Source organism: Symphodus melops (genome assembly GCF_947650265.1).
Source record: "Symphodus melops genome assembly, chromosome: 6".
NCBI classification, from domain to species: Eukaryota; Metazoa; Chordata; class Actinopteri; order Labriformes; family Labridae; genus Symphodus; species Symphodus melops.
Window position 1 is genome coordinate 20523850 of NC_136696.1, and position 26984 is coordinate 20550833.

The following is a 26984-nucleotide window of genomic DNA, read 5'->3' on the forward strand; positions in this document are numbered from 1 at the left end:
GCTGTTCCCACCATTGACTGGAAATGAAAATGATTATTTTATTAATAATAGTAATAGTTAATTCTGATCTTTGTCCTGACAGCCTTTAATGACGCTAGACTGCTAAAAGTGTATCGTATGAATTGTAATAATGCAACAGCACGTGTAGTCGATGAGGAATAGGCCTGGTCGTCTGCACAGAGAGTGTTTTATATTAAAAAAAATGTTTTGGAATGAAAAGAATAAATATTTATACTTGAAACCTTTTCAAGTAATTTGTCTTGACAATCCAATCTTAAAGACAGTTTGTCTGCGAGGCAGAACTCAGGGCAAAAAGCTGAATGCTTTGGGCATAGCGTCGCGTAGTTTTTACGTCACACAAGGGGTCCTCCATGAACTGATGTCTCCACGTGAGAATATCAACAGCATGATTGCTGGCATGTAAACTCATCACTCATCTCAACTTAACTTAACTGTGTTTTTTGGATACTGAACCACAGTCAGCGTGCACGTGTCTGAAGGTAAACCTCTCTGCTGTGGTTTACTTTATTTATCTGCTGCCTTTCACTCTCAGTTGTTTTGCCAGCAGGTTAGCGTCACTCAGTCTTTCGTCCTTAGAAATTGAAGATTTCTTTTTGGGTGTAACTCCATAATATTTACAGTGTGTGGTGTAACTGCCACGATTATTTCGCATTGCATCGCCGACATTTCAGAATCGGTTTTTATTGCCGAATTGACATATACGAGGAATTTGTCTTGGTGTTTTGGTGCAAAAGGCTAAAATAACAAAGTACTTAAATAAAATAAAAGATATGTGTGTGTGTGTGTGTGTGTGTTGATGTTGTCCTAAACGTAAGTTTGTTTGACTGTCCGAAGTAGCAGTGAGACGATGGCAACAGTACGCAAGAAGGTTGACAACCGGATTCGTGTCCAGATAGAGAATGGAGTTGCTCTGCAGCACCGGACCATGTTCGTGGTGGTGGGAGATCGTGGAAGAGATCAGGTAATATTTACTTTCCACACAGTCTGCTTCATCCATATCAGGAGCAATTTGCGGGTGGTAAGGTTGATTTTGTCAATGTTGCTGTCTGTTACACAGCTTTCTAATCATATGTTGGTAACTGTAATCAATTAATAATAAAAATAATAAGATCTGTCTCTGATCCAGGTCGTCATTCTGCATCACATGCTGTCCAAAGCCACCGTCAGAGCGCGACCTTCTGTCCTATGGTGTTACAAGAAAGACCTGGGATTTAGCAGGTAAGTGCATCAGATATCTCTAACAAATATATAAACAATATATAAATATTGTGTTTAAGTAAGGAAAGTGATATGATTGTCCCCAAATGTCTGACACAGCAATCGTAAGAAGCGCATGAGACAGCTGCAAAAGAAGATAAAAACTGGCACATTGAATCTGAATCAGGACGATCCGTTTGAGCTATTCATTGCTGCAACCAACATCCGCTACTGTTACTACAATGAGACGCACAAGATCCTCGGAAACACCTTTGGCATGTGTGTCTTGCAGGTAAGATTCTCCTTTTTTTTTACCCCAGATTTATCACATTTATCTGAATAACAGGAAACAAACTCGAACGTTGTTTAATTCCTTTGGAGCACAATCCTAGACAGGTTTGGATCCATTGCTGTAGATCATGATAACAGTAATGTAGTTGATATATTTGACTTGACTTAAAGACTCTGTTTTCTGTCATACAGGATTTTGAAGCCGTCACTCCCAATCTCTTAGCAAGAACAGTGGAGACTGTAGAAGGAGGCGGTATCGTGGTGTTGCTGCTGAGGACAATGAACTCTCTGAAGCAGCTGTACACAATGACAATGGTAAGTCGGTATAACAACATATTCCATTTTTATTGATTCCTTGTTTCGTGGATTTAGGATCATCCTCTTCTCTTCCTGCAGGATGTTCACTCTCGATACCGCACCGAGGCTCATCAGGATGTGGTGGGAAGGTTTAATGAGAGGTAAGTTCTCTCCTGTTTTGTGGCAATTTTAGTCATTGGAAGGACATTTTTAATAATTTGATTTAAAAATTTGCTGTATTTAATTCTAGGTTCATTCTGTCGCTGGCATCCTGTAAAAACTGTGTTGTCATTGACGACCAACTCAACATCCTGCCCATATCCAGCCACATGGCAAACATAAAGCCTGTTCCTCCAAAGACTCAGGTATCAGACTAGAAACAAGACAATCACATCATTATTTTATGTTGCTAATCAAGGAAAAGGTTCACTTCCCCAGAAAAAAAACCCAAACATGTTTTAAAGAAAATACTGGAGGTTGTAGAACTTAAGTCCCTTTTCCCAAGAGGCAGTATGAAATGCGTTTTTTGCCTTACAGGACTGTTGTTGATACAATATTTCAAAAACACATCAAGGATGATTAAAAAGACAAAATGATTGTTACTTGCACCTTTAACCTTAAGTCTCAGTCTACATTGACAATAATGAAAACACAATTCAGAGCTTATTTGTTCAAAATGTTTTCACAGTTTAGTCTTTGTTCTTTGCATCAGTGACCTGCCTGAAAAGTGACGCTTCTAATCTTTTCAAACAAACCATTTCCTCAGGCCTCTGGCCGTTACTCTTTTTTTTCTGTTTCAAGACTTCCAGCTGTTTAGGCAGAGAACATTTAATAATGTTTTGCTCATTTACTTAGTTCAGCATCTTAAAACCTTCTCACTTTGTGTGGAATTGTCTCGTGTGTAAATAAAGTTGGCTCCAGATTTCTGAGCAGGTGTTTGATCTTGTACAGGAGGACGGTTTGTCTCCGCGAGAACAGGAGCTCAAGGACCTGAAGGAGTCCCTTCAGGACACTCAGCCTGTAGGTGTGTTAGTGGACTGCTGCAGGACCATGGACCAGGTAAGAAAGTGTCCATATAAAGAACGTTTACATATTTAGACTTTTGTACATTTTTAAATTAATTTCATAGATCTTTATGATTTCAGGAAACCAACTCTTTTAAGTTTTAAGGAAATGTCAGCGTTCCCAGAAGAACACACCTCAGTAGTCGTACCGTTCTCTAAAGTCCTGATTCCTGTGCTTGCTCTCTTGCTTGTCCTCCAGGCTAAAGGTGTGTTGAAGTTCATCGAGGCGATCTCAGAGAAGACTCTGAGGAGCACCGTGGCTCTGACTGCAGCCAGAGGTCGAGGCAAATCTGCAGCTCTCGGGCTGGCTGTGGCTGGAGCTGTGGCCTTTGGGTACAGTTTATAATGTCTTGCATATAAACCAGTTTTGTCTATTTTATGGTCTGAATGTTTTTGCTAATGAATGCCTGACATTCTTCACAGCTACTCCAACATTTTTGTAACCTCGCCGAGCCCCGACAACCTCCACACCATGTTTGAATTTATCTTCAAAGGCTTCGATGCTCTGCAGTATCAGGTAAGGCTGCCTGAGAGCGCGTCAGAGTCCGTATGATCGTGCTATGAGCACACATGGCTTCATAACCTCCTCTTTTGGTTTGTAGGAACATCTTGACTATGAAATTATCCAGTCTTTGAATCCAGAGTTTAACAAAGCTGTGGTGCGGGTGAACATCTTCAAAGAGCACCGGCAGACCATTCAGGTAAAAAAATAAAACAAGAGCACACCTCTCCTCTATCTGTTGTCCAAACAGAAAGGAGAACAGATCTGACCTCCCTGTTTTTTTGTGACCTGCAGTACATCCACCCTGCTGACGCAGTGAAGCTCGGCCAGGCTGAGCTGCTGGTCATCGATGAGGCTGCAGCCATCCCTCTGCCTCTGGTGAAGAAACTCCTGGGGCCTTACCTGGTCTTCATGGCCTCCACCATCAACGGGTACGTTTGTGCACAGATAATATTTACACCACCAATATCCTCCATACTTTTATTTTCAGAAAGAAAGATTTATTAATTTACAACAAATTCAGTATTACTGTGTAAATCAATAATTGCTTTCTAAGTGAAGAATTAGTTTTTTTAACTTTCTGACTTTCTTTTCCTTCGGCAGGTATGAAGGCACTGGGCGCTCCCTCTCCCTCAAACTGATTCAGCAGTTGAGGCAGCAGAGTGCAGACAGCCAGCAGAGCATGTCTGCAGAGAACAGGACCTCCACCACAGCAAGGCTGTCAGCAGGTAAACGCAGCAGGCTTTCTAATGGCATCATTCAGACTGTCACTCTCTGTCAAAGTGCTTATGACTGACCTGTGTTTACTGGTTTCCCCTGCATAGCTCGCTCTCTCCATGAGGTTTCTCTCCAAGAGTCTATCCGGTACGCTCCAGGGGACGCTGTGGAAAAATGGCTGAACGACCTTCTCTGCCTGGACTGTTTGAACATCCCCAGACTCATTTCTGGCTGCCCTCTCCCACAGACTTGTGACCTGTATCCTTCAACTTCAAACGACAGCTCATATTTTAGACTTTAGTATGGGTTGCTGATTTAGTAAAACCCCTTCAGTACTCTGATCTACGATGCATTTCAGATATAGATAACGATTTTTCTAATGGTTGACATTGACTGGAGATGTATTAAGTAACTGCAAGTCAAATCCTTTTCTAATCCTTTGGAAAATATACATGCCACATTGAAGCTGAAGGGAACCAGTGATCAGATCGTATTTGTATCACACTTTGGTCCAAATCTCTAAATGTGTCTTGCAATCGGTTACCTTTTTTTTCCTAAGTCCACACCGTCCAGATATTACGTGAACAGAGACACACTGTTCTGTTATCATAAAGCATCTGAGGCTTTCCTGCAGAGGCTGATGGCCCTTTATGTGGCATCTCACTACAAGGTGAATTCATCAGTTTAGATGCTACTTCACGAGTGTAATGAGCCGGCCTGCTGCACTGGTATGTCTTCTTTGTGGTCATTTATTAACTTTTTTTTTTTTTCTTTGAATGGAAGAATTCACCAAACGACCTGCAGATGTTGTCTGACGCTCCGGCTCATCACCTCTTCTGCCTGCTGCCTCCCGTTCCTCCCACACAGAACTCTCTGCCCGAGGTGCTCGCTGTGGTGCAGGTAAAAGCAGATCAAATCCTCTCCTCCTTTTCTTCCAGGATTTTTTTAGAAGGAATGTGTGTTTTTGTTCAGTCTGTTATTCCCTTACAAAATGACAGCATTCTAGACCTAAGTATATTGTCCTGGCTTTTCGTGTGTGTTCCTCATTACAAATGTTTGTGCCCTTGGTACATCAGGTGTGTCTTGAGGGAGAAATATCTCGACAGTCCATCCTGAACAGTCTGTCCAGAGGAAAGAAGGCCTCTGGTGACCTCATCCCCTGGACTGTGTCAGAACAGGTACACACTGTCTACAGAACTTTTTTTTTTTTCCAACCCATACAGCTCACATTTCCACTGAGCAAAAACAACTCTCTGTTCTGTTACTTCCAGTTCCAAGACCCGGAGTTCGGCAGCCTCTCTGGAGGCAGAGTGGTGCGGATCGCCGTCAATCCAGACTATCAAGGGGTAAGAACTCTCCGAGACCGTGAGCATGTCTTTGACACGTTTTCAGCTTCTCTGGAAGCTTTGGTGTTTAAGTGTTTGACCAACCTCTCCACCAGATGGGCTACGGCTCCAGAGCCCTCCAGATGCTGCAGATGTACTATGAGGGCAAGTTTCCCACCATGGATGAGAGCGCACACTCCAATCACAACGAGATCACCTCGATCAGCAATGAGGTAATACAGTTACAGCAGAGGTTATAAGATATACATTCCTCTGATAAGGATTCAATAAAAGTACAATAAGCAGGGATGTGATTGGCACAAGGGAACAAGACCCTCGCAAAAAAAAGCTACCGTAATAAAAAGGTTCACAGTTAACATGTGAAATCACGCCTCAATCTAGACATCTCAGTCTCTCCTTCTCTGATCACCGGCAGAGCTTACAGGCGCTACTCCCGACATGAATACGAGGGGTAAACACGAGAGCAGATCGTTTAGTTTATTGATCTTACACGGGGATCTTCTACGGATACCAAAAAAATGCAAATTTCAGTCAACTCCTGAATCAGAAGAAGAAGATTAAAGGCAGTAATAATAGCAGTATACCTGTACATAATTTGTGAATGTTTTAATATTTAAAAAAACAGCATAGTCTGTCTTTTTATATGGTGTTGTAATTAAGTTTTTTCCCTGTTTGTGTTGGAAAAGAGTTTGAAAGTGGGCATTTGTTGTTTCCCCGTGTTTTAAATAATCCTTTTTTTCCCCAGGCGGTCAGTCTGCTGGAGGAGGCGATCACTCCACGGAAGGAGCTCCCTCCTCTGCTGCTGAAACTGAGTGAGAGGAGAGCGGAGAGGCTCGACTATCTGGGAGTGTCTTACGGCCTGACTGCACAGCTGCTCAAGTAAGTTTCACATGCGGATAAAGTAAGGTCATAGTAATATTTTCACAGATGTGAAATGTCACGGACTGTTTTTGCGACCTCACAGGTTCTGGAAGAAAGCCGGTTATACTCCAGTCTACTTAAGACAAACCCCAGTAAGGAACATAAATGTTTTTTTGTTTGTTTTTTAAACGTGTTGTTTTTTTCACGCTGTGGTCATTGATCTGTGTGCTTGTATCTAGAATGACCTGACGGGGGAGCACTCCTGTGTGATGCTGAAGGAGCTGAACACAGGTGAAAGCCCCGAGCAGAGCCAGTGGCTGTCTGCCTTCTGGAAAGGTACATTTGTACAACTTCTCCTGCTGCTGCATCTTGAGACGTGACGTGTTTGAACCCGTCTCCTGACCGAAGTGAACTTGTTGTTTGTGCTTTCTGCAGATTTCCGCCGGCGCTTCCTGTCTCTCCTCTCCTACCAGTTCAGCAGCTTTCATCCGAGCCTGGCGCTCAGCATCCTGCAGAATAAAAACTCCAAGGAGGAGACGAGCAGTAAGACTCCTCTACTTACTTACTTATTCAGATTTAACTCTGTGTCCAAAAAACCCGAACTGACCCATCTCTCACTTTAACAGGGATCAGTAGCTCAGAGATGGCGACCCATTTCAGCCCCTATGACCTCAAACGTCTGGAACTGTACTCGAGGAGCATGGTGGACTACCACCTCATCATGGACCTGGTTCCAACAGTCGCACGCATGTTTTTCGTCAAGCAGCTCGGCGACCTCTCCCTCTCAGCCGCACAGTGTGTACGTTCCCCATGTCGGCTGCGTCTTCAGTTTTAAACTCAGCATTATCGTCGAGCATTTTTAACGCTCTCTTCTCTCTTTTAGGCGTTACTGCTGGGGATTGGGTTGCAGCACAAATCAGTGGACCAGCTAGAAAAGGAAATTGAGCTCCCAAGCTCGCAGCTCATGGGCCTTTTCAACCGTCTGATCCGGAAACTTGTGCAGGTAAGTCCTTTTTTTGGAATTCAAAAGATTTTCAATCATACTGTAAAAACATGAATTCTTCCTAATGTTGGGGCTTTTACTCTCCCAGGTCTTCACCAGCATCCAAGAAAAAGCTATTGAAGCAGAGATGACCACTACCAAAGACGTTTCTATGGAGCCGACTGTTAGAAGCCTGAACGATGATCTGGTACACGGTTTGATTGAATTTTGAGATTGCTAGTTCTTAGCTCTCAGATTGAAATGTTTTGGTTTTCTGTTGCTGTTGTGTATAACGCACATTTCTGATACAAACTGTTAATCCAGAAAAAAATGTTTTTCTGAAAAAAAAAAAAAAGAAGTTAAAAACACATTAATTAATGGTGGAAAGGAGTAGTTTGTTAAAGGTTTTTTTTTTTTTTTTTTTTTTTTTCTTACAGAATGAAGCCGCAAAGGAGTTTGAGGAGAGACACAAGCAGGATGTTGAAAAAGTCAAGGAAATGGACCTGGAGGAGTGAGTCTGAGGCCTTGGGAATGCCTTTTGTATGAATAATGTATACGAGTCAAACTGTGCGTGGGACTTGTTACTGTATTATCAATGATTTGATTTGTGTGCACAGGTACAAGATCCGTGGGGACGATGAAGAGTGGGACCAGGTGCTGAAGAAGGCAGGGGGCACGGCTATCGTCAGCATCAAGAGGTGAAGTGACAGCCATGATCTTTTCAGTTGTGTGTGTGTGGGTGCGTGTGTGTGTGGGGTCAATGCAGAGAATTATAACAGTGTTTTACTGCACACAGTGACAAGAAAAGGAAGTACGAGGGGGGAACCGCCACCCCAAGCAATGGGACTCCACAACAAGGGAAGCACAAAAAGAAGGAAATGCAACATGGGAAGTTCAAGAAGAACAAGGACCAACATGGAAAATTTGGGAAAAAAATGCGACAGTAACCATGCTGCTTGTACTGGACAGTGCGTGGGGGACGAAGCATCAACATGACCACTTAGGATATCTTAGATGGACTTACAGATGCTCAAGATCGCCCAATAGACTGGCTTAGGATTTTTATTCTGAAAGCTGTTACTTATTTTACCAAGGTTTCTATTCAGTTAGTTGGTTTGGTTTATGTGGACTGCAACCCTGCAGACTTCGTTTAACAGCAGAAAATAACACACACCTTGTACTTGTAAAGGTTTATTTTACTTTCAAGTATTACAAACATTTTAGACTTCCCTTTATTTGAGGTAATTTCTACAAAGACTTGTAAAAAAAAAACTGAATGGAAATATTTTTGTAAACTATTATTTGAGGTAAATATCTGGCTGTAAGTGTTTTTGAACGGGTCACTTGAACACCTGAGGCTTTAGATCAACCCACTTCTGTCTGAGCTGCTGTTTCACATCGTCCGGTGCAAAGATACAGTTAATGGCCTGCTGGGACAGATTCCATACAGCTTCACGACTGAGATTGAACGTGGAGGCTGCCAGCTGATATTCCTGAGACAAGTCTGTAGAGAAGACTCCTTTATCGTCCGTCTGTAATGTGACAGAGAATAAAAAACATTCATGGGGACTCTGCTTTACTCGCCACAAAGTGTGAATGATACATACTTGGTTTTTTTTCGTACTCCTACAATTAACTGTACTATGTTATTTTACCTGTCACAGAACGAATTTACATTTAGTAAAACAATTGAAGTTGTCGGATTCAGTATTTTACTTCTTTATCCATAAAATCAGGTCATTTCATCCTCTGCTGCATCAATATTGATCATTAAAAAATCACTTTCAAACCAAACAAATTAAACTGCTGAAGGTCCCCTTTCAAAAGCCAATGCATAAAAATAAAGACTTACTGCTTATTTCTAGAACTTTAAACGTGTCATGTTTTGCACAACCTGTATGAGGAAACTCGTATAGTCTGTTTCAATGAAGCTTGGTACATGTTTTGTGGCGCTTTGAAAAGTTGGGTTAAAGGAACAAAGTATCAGTCAAAGCCATTTTATATTGACTGAAAAAAAGGCAGCCATAAAGTAGAACTTGGTATCCAGTTCTGAAACAGAAATATTGGTATATACGTGCTTTAAATGCATTTCAGCCCCTGACTGAACATTTTAAGACGCACACAAAAACTTACACAAATCACACTTGGATGTCCCAACTGGTACCAGTATTTGAAATGGTGTTCAGAGTAGCAGGGTACAGTCTGTCCCTTGATGTTTGATGTCAGGCATAACTCTACGAGGAAAAAAAAAACAGACGAGCTGAGAAATTAAAACCCAGACACTGGTCAGTGCACAACACAGAAATTGAAGAATCAGGTAATGTCAGTCTTACCCAGCGGTATGTTGTTCTTTAGCACTTTATCAACAATACTTTGAGATCCACCCACTTCTGGATGCAAGAAGGTGCCATGACCAATCCTGTCCGGAGGAAGATCTAACAGCAGGTCTGTCTCCTCCAGTTGTGATGGTACCTGCAGAAGGTGCTGTGATGTCAGAGCACTCATGGGTAATGTAACTACAGGTAACATTAAATATGATGTGGTCATACTTCTGAGAGATGCAGTGACAGCTTCAGTCCACAGTTCTTTGCCCTCTGAAGAGCAGGAAGCAAGTCTTTGCCATGGCCAACCTGAATTTAAAAAAACTACATTAATAAACGTTCATGTTGAGATAAAACCCAATACCAAAGGTCCCACCATGGAAATTTATGACCCGACTGAATGACTATATTTACTAGTTTTTATATCATTTTTGGAGTTATGAAGCTTAAATTTACAGTAGCTAAGTGTCTTTCAGTGTTTTTCAATAATTAGTGGTACTCGGAGTAAAGTGACTCTCCGACTGACCCTTGGATCTCCACTGAGGTCAAGTCCCAACACCAAACCATCAGAGCACAGCATGTACTCCTCTGCCAGCTTCACAGTCTCCATGGCAACCTCAGTCCCATTTCTGCGGTCAATTGCTACCAGAAACCTTCAAGACAAATGGAAACATAAACTTGCACCACTGTTTATAGTTGCACTATAACCATAGAGTATTGTGGTATTATTTTTATTTTTTTGTGTGGGTGTAACACCAAAAAGGTAGATATCTGGACATTCCCTGTTAAATAATGATAGATGCCTACCTCACGTCGATGTCTAACCCATCTTTTTTAGACTGTTGAATGGCTTTTATGACAGTTTCAATGTATCTCTTTTTTGTTAATCCTAGGAAAAAATACAAAGAAGTCTAAAATGGGGTAAATCCTGTCTCAAGAGTTTATCATGTGTACATTGACACCCTTACCTGTGTGTTTGTCCTCCCTCGGTGTACTTCTCAGCTCCAAATATTTGACACCATCAGCTGCAAACTCCCTGATCACATCTGTAGCCACCTAGAGAGTAAATACATTAACACCTGTTTTTGTTGATAATTCAGGAGAAAAAAAAAAGTTGGATTTCATTTCAAAAGTAACAGCTGATCATTACCATTAGGATGTCCTCCTCGGTGTCCACCAGCTGATGGATGATCTTGAAGACCTGAAAACATCTACGAACAAAGCGAGTCGACTTTATTGAACTGAATTTAACAAACAAACAAAAATCCAGTGATACTTCAATCATCACTTCTAAATCAAAGAAATGTAAAAGATGATTATTAAACTGACGGGTAAAGTCAAACTCACTCGTCCAGAGTCCTCCGCTGTCCTTTACCGATCGCGGTCATGTCGTGTTCAATGTTGAGATGTGGCTTTCTGCTGAACAGTTTCTGGATGGTTTGACTGCTGACAGAGCCATTGAGGTGAGCATGAAGCTCCTGGTCACAGGTAAAAACACTGGTGTTAGCAAGTGGCTAACAAGACCTTATCTGCAGCTGCATCACAGACCAGCTGCATCACTGTGTGGCTGGGGAGCTGCACTGTTGCCAACCACAAGACCCTGCAGCGCACAGTGAAGGCGGCTGAACGGATCATAGGTGTCCCGCTCCCCTCTCTTCTGGACCTCTACGGCACCCGCCTCACCCGCAAAGCAACCCGCAATGTGAGTGACCCCACCCACCCCTCACACAGCCTCTTCAGCCTCCTGCCATCGGGGAGACGGTACCGCAGCCTGCGGGCCGGCTCTACCAGACTGAGAAACAGCTTCTTCCACCAAGCTGTCAGGAAGCTGAACTCTCTCCCCTCTCTTCCCTCCCCTCTGCCCCCATGAACACTGAACATTGGAACCTCCTCCTGTTTGAACATTGAAACAGAACCCTGGTCACTTATTGCACATTGCACGCATGCACAAGTTTCACTTTTCTTATAATCTGGTTCTATACTCCATTTTATTTAACTTAATACTTTTGCACATTTAGGTTTATTAATGTAAATATTATTTATCTTTTTACATCTTTTTACCTTGTTTTATTGTATTTACCTTTTTCTTATCTACATTGCACCGTGGGGAGGGGGGAAACGTAATTTCGATTTCACTGTATGTCTGACATATTTTGGAATTGACAAATAAAGAACCTTGAACCTTGAACCTTGAACCTTATCTTTTTGTCTCTCTTTAAAACTCACCAAAGCTCCTTTTCATCGACATGTTGGACTAAACTCACCACTTTTGGCAGCTCCCGATAAAACACATCGGCTTCTTTTTCCATCACAACGTTAAAAAACACAAAGAGCTGAGCTGACGATAATCTGCAACTGACCGAGTTGACATCTGTCAGCCACACAAGCCTCTATTTTCAGGAGACATTTCCTTGTAGCACTGCCGAGTGCAACAAAGATATAGTCCCCCCTTCGTTTCCCCTCACAAAGGTTCCGCTGTCCGCAGACTGTCTGTCTGTGTGTCTGTCTACTCTATCTATCTATCGATACTATTAAATACATTTATTTGTAAAGCAAGACTTCATAATATCAAAAGTACCAAAACTATAGGCCTCAGATATTTAAAGTCCATGAATCCGTCTATGGCAGTGTCTTAATGCAGCTCAACAAGACTACTCGGTTTTGGTATTTATACTACGTTTGGGACTTCATTCTTAGATTTCTCCCCCCATGCAGTCTATGGTTTTATTTTGCAACACATTTTTGAATTATCAGCAGTGATAAAAAATATGAGATTCTTTACGTTTTATTAGAAATAAATTAACTGCATCAAATTCTTTACTTTGGACTATAATAGGAGAACAATATTCTATTATTTATCATCATACAGATTGGCTGATTTCAGAATGATTATAAATTTAGACCGTCATGTTGCAGGAAATTGGAGTTTGCAATGATGAGTTATAATTTAAAAAAAAGGGTTTTTTAAGCAGTTGTTGCAACATAACAAATATCTATAAAATTGTCCAGATGTGTCCATGACAGTATTCTGAGCAAGCCTTTCACACACTTCAGAGGGATAAAATATTATTGCTTTCTTGACAATTATATTGCAAATGCTTTCACCTTGGGATTAAAAAGGAACTTATAAAACAGAGGATATAGCAAAACAATGTTATTTTATTTATTAAAAATAGAAATACAGTCAATTTAATAACGTTTCCTTTATTTCAATACAAAATCCTTACATTTTGGTCGAATCAAAACATTCCTACAAAGAAGCATTTCTTGATGTTGGATGGCATATATTCTGCATTTGCATTAACCACATGCATTTACTGTACTGGGGTGGTGAGTTTTCATTATCAGTAGTAAATGAGACCTTTGTCTAAACTTGGAATAAAAAAGTAGGCATACAACTTTTCAAATGATAAAACAATAAAAAAAAATAGAGCTGCATAATAAAGATATTTTAACTTAGTCATTTAAAAAAAAAAAAATCAACATTCATGTACAATTGTGTACCTGGAAACACTCAAAAATAATACAATGGGTAAATGACATGTCAAAATTGTATTCCTGCTAGTGAAGCGTCTTTCCTTTTTCAAACAGATGTAATGGATCAAGTAAAGTCAGTCGAATGCTAAAAGTGTCTATATTTTCATAAAATAAAATGATGCCATCAACATGACAGAGATATTACTTACTGAATTTAGAAGGTTAAGGCACTGTGGCTCTAAGGCCGCACTACGCTCCCAGAAAAGATTCTCAATATGACAGTTAATTATTCACCCTTGATAACTGTATGCAGGAAAACAGGGGCAAAATGCTCCCCTGAACTTTGAACAACTTGTGTTGCGGGATGACTCTCAGAAACTTAACTGTCGACAATTTAAAAGTTTATCAAGATTTTTGCCAAATAATTTTTACCAACTATGTGTTAACCCAAGGTTATAGTCCAGGTAGTCTAAATGAAGGAGGAAGAAAGTCAGTTTGGTGTCTAGTTCTTACAAATCTCTCATTGTTTTTTTCCCACCCCTTGGTTGATATGTTGAAGCCACTCCTTTAACATCTGAAAGGTTGGCCGAGCGGCAGGATCCAGATTCCAGCACTGTTTCATGATATTATACACCACTTCAGGACAGCCGTCTGGACAGTCCATTTTGTATCCCTTCTCCACTCGTGGTACAACGTCTTTCAAAGGCTACAGAAGGACAGAAAAGAGAAGATGTTCATAGAACGGGACAGGAGGACAGTTTGAGGTAAACAGTGTGGTTAAAAAAGACAGAAGCACAATTTACATTCGGCCATATAATCCCTGTCAACATGTTTTGACATATCATTAAACTTCAGAGAGGTTGATCACTTACAGACAACTTTTCAAATGGAACTACAGTGTCTTCAACATCATTTCTTAAAGCTACAGTCATGAGAGGAAATGCATGACTTTTTGATCCTCCTCTATAACTCAAGCTCTAAATCTTTATGTATGTATGGCTCAAGAAAAAAAAGTGATACTTACAATTCTCGGGTAAGGCACTCGACCAAAAGAGTAAATCTCCCAAAGCAATATACCGTAACTCCAAACGTCTGATTTGGTGGAAAATTTCTTTGGGTAAACAGGAAACCATATTTGTTATATTATTATATGATATATTCTTTACATATCTGAGTAAACTCCCTCTACTTTACATGCAATCAGTGCCTGTAAACTGCTGCGCACCTTTTCTCTGAGGGCCTCTGGTGCAGTCCACTTCACAGGAAGCTTTGCTGTATCCTGAGTGGAAGAGGCCTCTTTGGTCAGACCAAAGTCACTGACTTTGGCGATGTTGTCGTCTGACACCAGAACATTGCGGGCTGCTAAGTCTCTGTGGACAAAGTTATTGGTTTCAAGGTACGCCATGGCTTCACAGACGTCTCTGTGAAAGTACAAGATGAGATGAAAGTTTAAAATTTGAAAAATAGTCAAGGGAAATACTTTCCTGCTAACTGAACAAAATAGTCAACGTCTAATGACACATTGAGGAGTTTTTGTAGATGAACATTCAGTTTGTCCTTTCTTGCCTACAATTTTTTTTGCCTACAAGTTATTTCTGACATAATGCTGAAAATCATTGTGCTATAGAAATGCAGACCCTAACAGTAATTAGGCATTAAAAGGAGCTAGAGTGGCCATGTTAGCATTATGTTTAAAAATTACCATAAGCTAATAGCATGCTCAAATCCTGATGTAATTAAATACTATTGCTCTTTTGGATGAATTCTTACTTATACTTGTTTGTCTGTGTCGATAATTTAGTTGAAAAAATTCATTCCACGACACATTTGTATATTTACTTTCTACAGCAGCTGGAGTAGTTTTTGACAAACCTCTAACAAAGCACAAAATAGAAACATGTTCCACGGTGCCTCTAGTGGTCAAAAACCTCACAGTTTATTTGTCAGACAGTAAATGCCATTGTAGCCAATGTCAATCATACTCACAGTGTAAAATTAAGGAGAGCATCTCCACCAAGTACAGTCCGGCCTCTGGATCGTAGGTAGTCAACCAAACAACCCTGTCAAACACAAGGGGGACGTCTTTTTAACTGGACTCTGGCTGTGATGATAAACATTCAGGCAGACCGCTGGGGCCTGTTTCAGTTAGCAGGTTTTGTGCAAACACTGAGTCACTTAACCCTGAGATTAGGGAAACTCTAGGTTTTCTGTTTCAGCAGGGGAGATAATTCAAATCTGAGAAAGAGGGTTAACGCAGGCCTGTTCCAGAGGGAGGGGTAACTTCAGTCAGTCAGTTACTATGGTAACTGAGTCTGTGAACCTAACCTGGTCAGAAGCAGGTTTTCTTCAATGAACCCTGAATTTCTTTAGTCGAGGAGCCTCGAGATGAAGGAGCTACATCATACCACAGGGAATAAGTGCATACATTTATTTAGGGAGATGTTCATTTAAGTAGGGCTAAGCAATAAACTAAACAGGTTAAAGGTGAGAGGACAATTAGCCTGTGTGTGAGACACCAGCATTATGTTGGGGATGACGATAAAAGACACTGAATGAAGTTCACTTTGTTTAATAATGTCAAATATGATTAAAATAGCCTACCACCTTCAGCCGAGTTTGTTCTTAGGTTTCATTTTGAGTTGTTTTAAAGTTATTTTTCTTCACCTCGATTGCATCTTAATGAAAATAAATTTGAGGTTTACTATCATTCCACCAGTTTGGAACTGCAATAGGATATTATAATTCTGATTAAATATATACAAAAATTAATAGACTTCATTATGTACTGATACGAGCGGTTGTTTTCTCCCACACCACTTCTCTCTCTCCTTTGCGCTGCAGCCGTGTTACTTTTCTTCCTTATTAAAACCTCTTCATATTCACCATATGTCCGCATGAAGATGTAGACTATGTTTCGAGAGGGTTAAAGTATGAGGAACTGTTGGCTTTTTATTCTCATGAACACAGAGTAAACTTATTCAGTGCGGATTTAACAAACTCAAATCTGCTGATCTGCAACTAAAAACTGAGAGTTTCCCACCCAAGGACAAATCATCTCAGACCTCAGAGGTAGACTGAGAATTTGTTGAACTGTCTTTTAGAAACGGGCCCCTGAACACCTACCTTGGCCATGTACTCAGTTACTATAAACAGACTTCCTTTCTCCTCTACAATCACTCCCAGCAGCTGCACCAGGTTATTGTGCCTGAGTTGCCTGAGGAAAAAGGAGCAGATGGACATATTCAGGTCGGCTAACATGTTCATATGACACATTTTATTATCCCTTGGGGGAAATTTGTCTGGGACTCCCGTGCTGCACATATAGTATAGCTGCCTCCACTGTGGAGTTACTAATAAAAACAATAGAAATAAACAATTCACATGTAAACATAACAATGTAAGCCTCAAACAACATGTATTAACACATTAGCCATATTGTACAAGATCTGCATAAAAAACACATCATATATAAATAATGGGTGAGTTTGAACGGAGGGGGCGCAAGTTGGTAAAAGCTCATCCTCAGAGTGGAGGATGTGAGACAGGTCAGACAATCATTTCTGTGCTCGTCTGAGAACAGAGTGCTCATTTAGTCCTTGCTTTTTTAATTATTATTTTTTTTTAGAGACAAATACACAGTGAAAGAAAGATGTTTTCCTTACGTCATGACAGAAGCTTCTGCGATGAAGGCCTGCGCCGTGGCATCGTGTTTTATGCACTTCACAGCTACTTTAGTCCCTCGGTAGTCTCCCACCATTACATCTGGAATGGTCAGAACATGAACACTTGTAGGACTATGAGCTGAACATAATTACAGTAGACATGTACTAGCTGGGCATGTTAATGTTCAGTGATCTCATGTATAACATTATGGACTGCTTTGCCTTCTATTTCCACTACAATATATTCACAACAAACCCCTTCACCTAAATCAAACAGGACATTAGCTGTTTTTTTTTAATGTAAGAAATCATTGACCTGATATTAAATGATGTGAGCGAGTTTGCATCGTTAAGATTTTGACTTTTACCAAAACTTTATGTGTTCATTCATATGTGCATAAACCGCAACATGTCGGGCCTACAATAACAACAACAAATGAACAGGTGCATTCGTACAATGCAGCGCAAACTTTTCTTAAGCTACTTACCTCCAAACTCGCCTTTGCCGATAACCTGCTGCAGTTTGAGTTCTTTTCTGTTCATGGACCAGCCACCTGTTGGCCATTTAAAGAGGAAACACAATGCATTTCAAACACAACAGGTAATTCATGCTTCTTTTAAACATAGAGGCTACAATGATGTTGTTGCACTTAAAGGAATTATGTACCCCTGGAAAACTCATCCTGAGCAGCCACTGTCCCCTCCTCCAACTTTGGCTTTAATAGTCTGGTGCACAGGCCATCTGCATCTTTGGTGTAGTGCTACAAAAATATGGGATTGAAATGAAGTGATACAAGATTACCCCATTTTCGAGAACCCCTTAAGTTAGTTTGAAGCACCTTATAAAAGAAAACATTTTTTTACTAAAAGGGCTAAAACAGAAGAAACAACTTCAGTTCTCCAATATCAAAATAGGTCAGGGACAAGCTACTTTATCAAAAACTCATTGAATATTTCTCACCTTTTTGGTGCTGATGCAAATTTAAGAAAATATAAGTCTATAAAAGAAAACAATCTATTGGTAAAATACAATAGCAGTTTAGTGAAAAACAACCTCAGCAAGCAGTGCTCAAACTGCCCAATAGAGGGCTTTATTTTCTACTAAAAGGTTAGCTGAGAAGGTTTTGCCTTCAAGAGGTCGCACTGAACTTTCACATAGCCTTCTTTTTTACTCTGTAGACTTTAAATAATTGTTCTGTTTAAAATACGCAACATAAAGAGTCAGTTTAAAAGTAAAATGTACTGTATCACTTAGAGGTATGATGTCTAAACAGCAGCACACTGTAACTCTTCCTCTTTGACACTTCCTGTTCAGTATTTGTTCCAGGAACCGTATTATGTGGTCTGTGTGGTAGGAGAGAGTCATACTGACTCTAACACAGGAAAGTAAAACTTCACATACAATAGACCAAAGCCCTATTTGAATCTGGAGAAAACACATTTATAAATAAAAACCTAATTTTATGAATTACCTCGACCAGCTGCATGAGGTTTTCAAAGAAGGCCTCGTCATCGATAGTTAGCTTGCTGTTGTTGTATCTGATGCGGTAGTGCTCCACCTTGCCATCACAGCTCACACACAGGGTGTAGTCACCGGGGAAGTTGGTGCTCTCTCGCACCAAAAACAGGCCTGTTTCAGGAGGGTACAGCAACAGCTCTGCCTGCTCCCGCGTTATCTTCCCATGAAACCATCTTTGAGTAGCAGAGCCAAAGAGAAAGCCAAAATGTCATCACCAACACTAAAGTGAAATGTTGTTGTGAGCATGTAAAAAAAAAAAAAAAAGATTGAAAACTACTTAGATTGTTTCTGTTCCTTTTTTTCTCCTCAGCTACAAAGCGTGTAATTGTACAGTCACCATATACAAAGTTTACAATGCGTACAACCAATACAGTCTAAAAAAAAATTAATAAAATAAAATCTAATTTCAGCTTTTTTTTAAACTGTTTTGCAGTTACAGAAGTGTCAAATTTCTCAATAAATAAATTTTTCTGATTATTTATCCAAAATATTGCTTAATATAAACTGATGACATTCAAAAGCAAACTGCAGGCTGTGCATCATCTCCTCTAACGTATTGTTTTCTAAAGAATATTTTAGACACATTTATATATAGTATATATATATATATATATATATATATATATATATATATATATATATATATATATATATAATATTAATATCTAATTATATACAATGTGCAACATAGTCCACTCTACAGTCTACGGTTGTTTATCTAATAATACATCAACACTGTAGTCCAAACAGGCAGGTACTGGAAGTTACATTTCTTTAAATTGACTGAAAGGTCTGAATGTATATCAGAAAGCTACACCTTTAAAGTTTAATGCTACAGCCCGCGATTGACTTTTGGACCTTCTTGAGGTTGAAACAGGCCTCATGTCCCTGACTTAAAACAGTGTGAGGACAGTGTGTGCAGTTATGCCTATGCATACAGTATTTCAAAAAAATCCTAGTCGACTTCCTTTTTAGTGTTTTGATGTTTTTACACTTTTTAAAATATCACACAGGTTTTTAATTCAGGCCCCAGATCTGAATTCCTGCTGGTGACACATGAAATACTGTAAGGATCTATTTTGGTCTTTTGTTATTGATTACTTTCCGTTGTTCAGTGTACTCCATCCTGGAGATCCAGAGGAATAGATTACAGTCATTTGGAGGTCAGTATTCAAGAAGTTAGTATTCAATATTGGAAAGTTGAGATCAACTTTATTAAAAAATGTAGAAGGGAGACAGATTGTTATAGAAGATAAACTTAAAGACCTCCATCACCAAATAATATGTAATATTTATATTGTGTATGTTATGTATATTTCAAAAATTGTATTCAGTGTCCAAACAGATTTCCCTAGATCATCTTTAAAACCTAACTCTTACATTCAATATACATATATAATATGATATCCTAATAATAATAATGACTGTACTTAAGTACATAAGTTAAACTATTTGTGTCTGTTGTTATTTCACATAACATGTAATGTTGGGTTGATAAGGCTAACCTAACTAAAACAGAGCTCTAATGTCCTCCTAGATCAGTCACACCATAAGTGCTTACATCACTAGCTGATAATGCAGGTAGGTTAGGTTTGCTCTTATAAAGCCATCAGAGTTATATGATTAAGATCTTTATAAATAAACCTTTCATTCATATTAAATATGACCTAGCTTGCAGACGGAAACCTGTCATACCGACGAGATTTCAGAGATGACTTCAGTCTGTCTTCAATAAAAAAAAAAGGAAACTGCAGTCTTCACATGAAGCTTAGCTGGAAACAGGCAACGGTGCTCTGCAATTTCCATTCACATAACTAAAGCGTCACCACCACAACACATAGGCCATCTGCCGACAGCAACTACACAGCCATGAGAAGTAGGCAAAGACTTTCTGTTTCAGCCATGTGACATCTCACTAACTTCTGAGATTCCGACAGCAGATAATTAAAGTACATAATCGGTGTACTCACGGCATGAGGCTGAGCTTGCCTCCAGATCTCACACCTTCCCTTTTCTGAACATAGTTGGCTGGAATTGTTCCCTCTAGACCAGCAGCATTTCTTGCTTTGTACCAGTTTGGATCCTAAAAACATAGACATACTTTTAGGTTGTTTGCAATTGTTATGATAACCATGAAGGTTTTATATGTTTACAAGAAAGCAAATAATGGATGAAAGAAAAAAAAAAAAAAAGACATCCGATGCTAAATGCTGAATCAACACTAGATAGACAGATAGATAGATAGATACTTTATTGATCCCGAGGGAAATTCAGGAAAACACTGACTGTATTTATTAGTTAACGCCCCCACAAACACATAAAGTACCTATAAATATTGACTGTGTTTATTCAGAGCTGGTACAAACTAAGGGAACAGGAATTTAAAAACAAAACAAACAAAAAAAAAAACAATAAAAAGGAAAAATATAAATCAGAGATGTGTCTGTCCATTGTGTTAACTTGATGAACAGTTGTGACAATGACTCAAAAAGCTGTAGCTCTTGTAGGCTATATTTAAAAAGTTAAACATTGGGTAATAAACATAAAAACAAATGCAATGTTAAACACTTTACCTTTGTGACACTAATAATAGTCAACACATCTCCTTTGTTGAAGGGCAGGTCCTGCTCTGATGTACCTTTAAAGTTGTACCTGGCCACACACTCGGTGCCCTGCGGCCATGGAGTCTGTGAAAGGACATGTGTTTCTTTAGAAACAAATACTTTTATTAGCTATGTTTTCTTCTGTTTCTACCACTGGTTTCACTCATGTTACCTGGACCTCTGTCATGGTGAGGCGGTTGAATCCTGTCACAGGAGACTTTCTCTAGATGCTACCATTAGAGCTGGTAAACACCCCCACAAACACATACAGTACCTGTGAAGACAAACAGAATAAAGATATTCACTTGACCAATACGACTTTTTTAAGGAAGACAGTGAACTCACAATCATTTATCGCATGCAAGTCAAAGAACAGATCAGCCATCAGATCCAATAGTGTCAGTAAAAATAACTCGCTGACAAAAAAAAGCAGAACTAACAAGTTTTCTGTTTTTAAATAGCACTTTCACAACTTGGGCAGAATGTTTCCATGACGCAGAGAATTAGAGCTAACATGAAGAAAAACGCTTCACAGTGTAAGTGAAAAACAACACACGTTTAAATACCAGAACTGTACACTACAAAACAGCTTTTAATTAGATTATATCACGATAAACTACTTTGCATTCAATATTTTAACTCAATTCTTCTTGACCAAAAATTGACACAAGCTGCTTTTTCCAACTTGGCTCCAAAGTCAGGACCTCGTATGAATCAAGATAGCTCACTTCCACCCTGGAATGCAAGCTTGTGGTGAGATCTGACCAGGCCCGAGACACTCATCCAGCCCTGCGTTTCTCTACGTCAATAAAGCAGCCACTGTGGCACCGGCAGCAACCTTAGGCCTGAATCACCAACAGCAGTGATCGCAGGCTACATGCACAACAAATCAGAGCAGAGGCGTTTCTATGAAAAGATGAACTATGGATTAAGTCATTCTAAAAAATATTTTTAAAAAACCCCTCTTGTCCTCTCATCCTGTATCAGTTCCCATGGCAGAGTTGAGGGCTCAGCGAAAATCACAGTTCTCATACATCACATGAGGTCACATCCTCTGACATGCTGAGCCATACCCTTCTTCATGTGTGAGAGCCGACATTTAGAATACTTTAATGTGATTGTGGACGACTTCTTAGTACATGAACGATACAACAGAGAAGCCATGCTAATCCTCTGCTAAAATCACTATCAAAACTATTGACTGCAGAAGAACGTTACATTAAAAATGTTGCACATCTGGAGAAATAACCTGACACAAACTGTGAGTCTACAAACTCTCATGTGTCCCAGAGAGGACTGACTGTACGATGAGGATGTGGTGGAGGTCGTCCCCTGTGGAGTTCTGCAGCTGGTTTTCTGTATAGAGGAACACATTTTCCCAGAGAGATGAATGGACCGGGCCATGATCAACACACAGCAGCTCTTTCTAACTTATCTGTTTTGGTGCAGCGAATGCATCTCAGCAGCAGGCCACCAACAGCTGAGTGAATGGGACAAAAAGTCAGGCACTCATGGTGTCACATTGCTATTTCCAGAAAACTCTTGTGCGGAACTACAGCTTGCTCTTTTCACAAGGCAGACAAGGCTGCTATTGTGAGTCAGTGGAGTTTCTCCTCATCCATGTCTCACTGAGAGTTCATCATCATCATCATCATCGTCAGTCTGTACAGGGAGAAGCTCTGGGGGCAGCATAGCTTCATTTCCGCATGTCTGAGATTTAATGTGTATTTAAGATTTGATTCTGACAAAGAGATTTCATCTATTACAGGAGTAGTGATGACACAAGGTACCGAAAGCAACAGGAAGTCAGCAAACTCAGTGTTAGACAAAACCGAAAGAGACCATATTCATTTCATATTATTCAAAGAGGTATCATATCTGATCCAACCAAGCTCAAAGACATATTATATTCCAGTTTTGCATATTTTTGGTTTGTACAACATTATTGTTAAACCAAACTGGTTAATCAACATTTATCTCTTGTCTTGTGTAAGTCAGTTGCCTGAATTGTACAAATGAGGGGGCAGCCTGAAGGCACAAAGCAAGACAGGACAGGAATGTAGACATATCTTCTCCAGCCTTGTTTGAATCTGCCACTCCCTCTTACTGTTCCTGCAGAAAAGATCTAAGGTGAAGCTACTGATTGTGTTTGTAGTTGCACAATCTGCCTTAAAGAAAAGGAGGGCTGGAGATCTTGTGCATGGCTTTGAAACGCTGTTCGTAAAATCAGCGCATGCACAAGTTTTTCAAATAATATTTTCAAGAATAGAATGGCAACTTTTGGATAGAAATCCTCAGCGGTGAGGTCAGGTTTAGAGAGTCTTTTAAAAGTAAACTCTGTCACTTCGGGTTTCAACAAAGCACAGGAAAGCAGTGTCGTCTTTGACAGGTTTCTTATGTCTGTGTTGTAATCCCTTTCAATAGAGACATACTTTATCTTCTCTTTATGCTTTTATCAGAATACATATTTTAGCACAAGGAAGTACATCAAATATTTCACCCCCAGGAGATTGAATACAAGAAAACAGTAAATAGAATGAAAAACGTGCCTGCACAAGAACTTTCTTTTTATGTTATTGCATTAAACTCACATTTTATTTTTGCAGATCATAAAACTAGCCACAGCTCACCGTAAAATTCACTTTAAACTTTGTTGAACTAAACACCTAATGTAAACACCTGTCAAAGATCATATGCAATACCAATAGCTAATATATAATAGGATACTATGAGGTTACTTTGCTATAACCTTGAGAAATTTGTTTTGGGCTCTAGGTACTGTACATAGTTAGTTGAGTTTTTATTTAGGCTAAGCATGATTGTGTATGCAAAATATATACTTGTAATTAACTATTTGTGCGTATTTGTGTTGATACCTCAACAAAGGGTCTGACAATGTCACCGCTGTAGATCCTGTAGACTGGAGCGAAGCAGCGACCGTGTCTGTGTTGTTTACAAGTCATCCTGCATCCTTCCACTAAATACCTCTGTGCAGCAGGGGGTTCTGGGTAATAAACCCCTCGTGCTGACCATCCTTACTGAGTGTGCTTGGATGCTGCTGTCCTTCTATCATCACATTACATCATGCCTGCTTCTCAGGCAAAGCCAATTAGAGAGAAGAAAACGTCAACGTCAGTGAGCTTCTGCCTGGCAGGTTTAGAAACCAGCACACAGAGAGGTGAGAAACGAAAAAAGATTTTTTTAAAGTACATAGAGAGTCAGCTTTACTGGCCAGGTATGCTTAACACACAAGGAATTTTACTTCGATAAAGTGTACTCTCTTTGTACAAAGTCTTAACATTAAATACCAACAATTAACACACACAGAAACAAATAGGCCTAAGCAAAGACTAATGTAAAAGACTAAATAAAAAGCTCACCCGTCGACAGCCTGCAGGTGTTCTTGAGGAAGAGCCTTTAAAGAGAAAAATCCCCTGTGCCTGCAGACAAACAGCTGGACTTTGCAGCAGCACTTTTCTCTGAAACCAGTCTGCAGGAGCTGGAGCGGAAGTATGAGTGCATTGAGCTTTGCAGCACAAACCGTCATTGTATCACTTGAACAACCGTCAGTTTTGCATGTGAGCCTCTATAACATGAGCCATTAAAGCAAATGACAGGCTATAGAGCTGATAGCCTATCAGCTGATTATCATAAATAAACACAAAACTTTACGCTGAAAAACAAGGACGCTTTTGGAGTAACGGGGAAAGGAACATTTATTTATTTCAGTCAGGGGTAAAACCCCTCGATCCAAAGTCCATTCAAAACAACGACAAACTTCAGATTAATGCCACTAAAGGTCGTTGATGATTTCACTCAGCAGCCCCTTCTGAAATAAAAGCCCTGCATGTTAAAGCTGCCATGCAGCGTAAGCAGCCGATGGACACTTCCTTGTTACGATGCTCTGCATATTTGTGCAACCCTGCTCTGTTGATGCAGACATCATGAGCCACACATTACAGGAAAGCAGCTGTGCTTCATGGCTTCTCTTCATCTTGTCTCACCTGCTTAAGTTCACTAAAATGTTTTGTCAAACCCTAAAAGGAGGGTCATGTATGGACCCTCTCTCAGGCCGTGCCAGAACCACACTGGCTTCAGTGTTTTGCAGAAAGTTGCTGACTTTTGAAGTAAATCCTGATAAAGCCAGAGGGGCCTCACCCCCCAAAAGAGAGACCCCAAGTGGTCCTCACTTCCTCTCTCGAAAACAAATGGACCTTCAGTCAGCTTTTGTTATCTATTAGAAACTTTCTTTTAGCGCATTGGTCGCTTTCCCTGAAATGTTTTTCTTGATAATAACATAATGAATGAAGAAAAGGACATCTAACTGAGAGACACAGGTCATCATAATAACCTCCTGCTGCACGTCACACTTTTCTCAAGTGCCACAAGTCATGGCTTTTTTTTGGGGTACTATTTAAAGATCACAGGCTCTCAGTCTCAGAATACCATGATCACTGTCAGTGCTTTCACCAATGTGCATACTGCTGCAAATGATGAGCCTGAGGAAGTTTGAAAAAAAAAAACTAGGGTCTAAATAAAACTACATAATTAATTTCGTTTCTATGATGTAATACTCGTGCTTACAAAAGTGTTGCAAGCTTTTTAAGTAGGCCTATCATTTTAGTGTCACATGTCAAACTCCAAACCCCATTTTTCTTCACTCAACAGAGCTGTCAGTGACTGCAGTTCAAATGTAAGTGCGGAGGAAAGTGTTATTAAAATAAACAACGGTCTGTTAACTTTATCTACCTGCTCCGTTTTAAACTACATCTCTTACCTGTTATAGCAGACAGTCTCGGTTGATTTAAGGCCAAAAACAGGTGATTTGTTTTCTTTCCCACCGCGTCCGTTTTCATCTGAACGACATCAGGCAAATCTCCATTTACGAAAAATGTTGCAAAAATGTCGAAGCGACAAAAAAAAACATACATCCAACCCTAACGAGGAAGTGAAATCTGTTTTATGTGAGCCGACAGTTCAGCAGTGTGCAGTGAAGGCAGGCCGGGTTGTTATTGGTTCGTCTCCTCTCAACATCATCTAGATAGGGAACTTTATGATGAAAATGTTAAGTTTTGGACAGACTCAGACTAACTTTGGTCTCGACGCAAACTCGATGGAATAAAAGTGGCTGGTTTCAGAAAAAAAGGCGAGGACACAGCTGGATAAGTGCAGCGGTAAATAAATGCAGTTCAGCCTATAATTAGCGTCAACTCCGGGCAGCCCCACTTTTCCCCGTCACATACGTTGAAGTCTTTTTTTTTTTTTTTTTTGCCCCACCTTGATTTTACATTGCACATGCGCGTTAATCATAAACTAGTCTGGCTAAAAAAAAAAAAAAGTTTCTCCAGGTCTGCTCGAGTCAAGTTGTGATCATGATCAATGATCACACAAGTCCACAAAAAAAGAAGCTGGTGGTGATTTTTTTTTTATTGTTTGTGTTTGCAGATGTGACACGGGAGTAGCTGACGTCACAGGACGTTTTTGAACTTCGCCCCTAAAAGGAAACAGTTGTGCTGTCCAGATGAAACCTCCCACAGACTTGTACTGTGAAATGTGATGTCACGCTCTTCTTCGTGAAAACAACTCTGCTTTACGGCCACATACGGGACCACAACGCGGTTTGTGACGGTCCACATTTCGTAAAGAAACAATACTTAGCTCTGAGGAAATTATGCCAGGTACATGATAGCTGACTTTACAGCAGAACAAGAAACAGTCAGCTGAAATGTGTCCTCATACCGACATGGCCCCCTGGTGGCCAAAGACAACTTTTTCCAACATCACATTCAGAAACGCTGGCTGCTGTTTCCAGGTCAGACTTGTCTCAACAGCTGAGACGAAACATCAGGCCAGAGGAATGTTGGAGAAAGGACAAAACCTGTGTGTCTAACTTTAAAGATATGAACACTTTTGTGTGAGAAAATACCACATCTTAAACCACAACCTTCCATGATAATGTGCATCCTTTTACACTGACCAAGAATACAAGATCAAAGGTCCGGTCCCTTCATGTGCTCAATATGAACATCCTATAAGGATACATGTCATCCCATTTAAACAGTAAAGATAGGCAGACGAAATGCCTAGGATCCCGCTGACAAGGCCTCGATAAACACAAAACAAG

General features: G+C 40.0%; 3 protein-coding genes across 6 annotated transcripts; 1 reads left to right on the plus strand and 2 right to left on the minus strand.

Annotated features, from left to right (window-relative positions):
• The first annotated feature begins 335 nt into the window (after positions 1-335).
• On the plus strand, positions 336-8513 carry nat10 (N-acetyltransferase 10). 3 transcript variants are annotated; one of them, XM_079345319.1, is made up of 29 exons: positions 336-500; positions 837-982; positions 1148-1239; positions 1339-1510; positions 1702-1824; positions 1906-1967; positions 2057-2171; positions 2758-2865; positions 3070-3203; positions 3294-3387; positions 3473-3571; positions 3667-3803; positions 3976-4100; positions 4197-4347; positions 4663-4759; positions 4873-4989; positions 5166-5267; positions 5361-5435; positions 5531-5647; positions 6181-6314; positions 6400-6448; positions 6536-6632; positions 6732-6839; positions 6923-7095; positions 7180-7299; positions 7388-7486; positions 7716-7789; positions 7896-7976; positions 8075-8513. In XM_079345319.1, the coding sequence occupies exons 2-29, from the start codon at positions 869-871 to the stop codon at positions 8223-8225; spliced, it is 3120 nt and encodes a 1039-aa protein (XP_079201445.1). In that variant the 5' UTR covers positions 336-500; positions 837-868; the 3' UTR covers positions 8226-8513. The 3 variants fall into 3 exon arrangements, with proteins under 3 accessions (XP_079201445.1, XP_079201444.1, XP_079201443.1); XM_079345318.1 differs by having other exon boundaries at positions 856-982; XM_079345317.1 differs by having other exon boundaries at positions 859-982.
• On the minus strand, positions 8362-12044 carry mapda (N6-Methyl-AMP deaminase). The gene is made up of 10 exons (XM_079345331.1): positions 11864-12044; positions 10947-11077; positions 10750-10810; positions 10568-10655; positions 10407-10488; positions 10126-10252; positions 9828-9908; positions 9612-9750; positions 9412-9512; positions 8362-8810 (listed from the first exon to the last, which is right to left on the minus strand). Exons 1-10 carry the CDS (start codon positions 11906-11908, stop codon positions 8619-8621), a joined length of 1047 nt encoding a protein of 348 aa, XP_079201457.1. The 5' UTR covers positions 11909-12044; the 3' UTR covers positions 8362-8618.
• Positions 12045-12738: 694 nt separating this feature from the next.
• csk (C-terminal Src kinase) lies at positions 12739-26929 on the minus strand. Of its 2 annotated transcripts, none has more exons than XM_079345329.1 (13): positions 25638-26929; positions 21033-21134; positions 20831-20944; positions 20228-20340; positions 18211-18430; positions 17406-17499; positions 17227-17292; positions 16739-16838; positions 16200-16290; positions 15063-15136; positions 14302-14497; positions 14101-14187; positions 12739-13782 (listed from the first exon to the last, which is right to left on the minus strand). In XM_079345329.1, the coding sequence occupies exons 2-13, from the start codon at positions 21045-21047 to the stop codon at positions 13597-13599; spliced, it is 1356 nt and encodes a 451-aa protein (XP_079201455.1). In that variant the 5' UTR covers positions 21048-21134; positions 25638-26929; the 3' UTR covers positions 12739-13596. The 2 variants fall into 2 exon arrangements, with proteins under 2 accessions (XP_079201455.1, XP_079201456.1); XM_079345330.1 differs by lacking the exon at positions 25638-26929 and adding an exon at positions 24241-24360.
• Between the last annotated feature and the right edge of the window lie 55 nt (positions 26930-26984).

Excerpts from the sequence above, each read along its gene's own strand:
- nat10 (XM_079345319.1), top strand. The coding sequence starts at position 869 with ATGGCAACAGTACGCAAGAAGGTTGACAACCGGATTCGTGTCCAGATA. Across the intron at positions 1,825-1,905 it reads AGCTGTACACAATGACAATG|GATGTTCACTCTCGATACCG; the intron begins GTAAGTCGGTAT and ends CTCTTCCTGCAG. Across the intron at positions 3,388-3,472 it reads TCGATGCTCTGCAGTATCAG|GAACATCTTGACTATGAAAT; the intron begins GTAAGGCTGCCT and ends TTTGGTTTGTAG.
- mapda (XM_079345331.1), bottom strand. The coding sequence starts at position 11,908 with ATGGAAAAAGAAGCCGATGTGTTTTATCGGGAGCTGCCAAAAGTG. Across the intron at positions 10,489-10,567 it reads GAGGGAGGACAAACACACAG|GATTAACAAAAAAGAGATAC; the intron begins GTAAGGGTGTCA and ends ATTTTTTCCTAG. Across the intron at positions 9,909-10,125 it reads ACCTCAGTGGAGATCCAAGG|GTTGGCCATGGCAAAGACTT; the intron begins GTCAGTCGGAGA and ends TTTTAAATTCAG.
- csk (XM_079345329.1), bottom strand. Across the intron at positions 16,839-17,226 it reads CGGCAAAGGCGAGTTTGGAG|ATGTAATGGTGGGAGACTAC; the intron begins GTAAGTAGCTTA and ends TGACCATTCCAG. Across the intron at positions 16,291-16,738 it reads GCAGAAGCTTCTGTCATGAC|GCAACTCAGGCACAATAACC; the intron begins GTAAGGAAAACA and ends CTTTTTCCTCAG.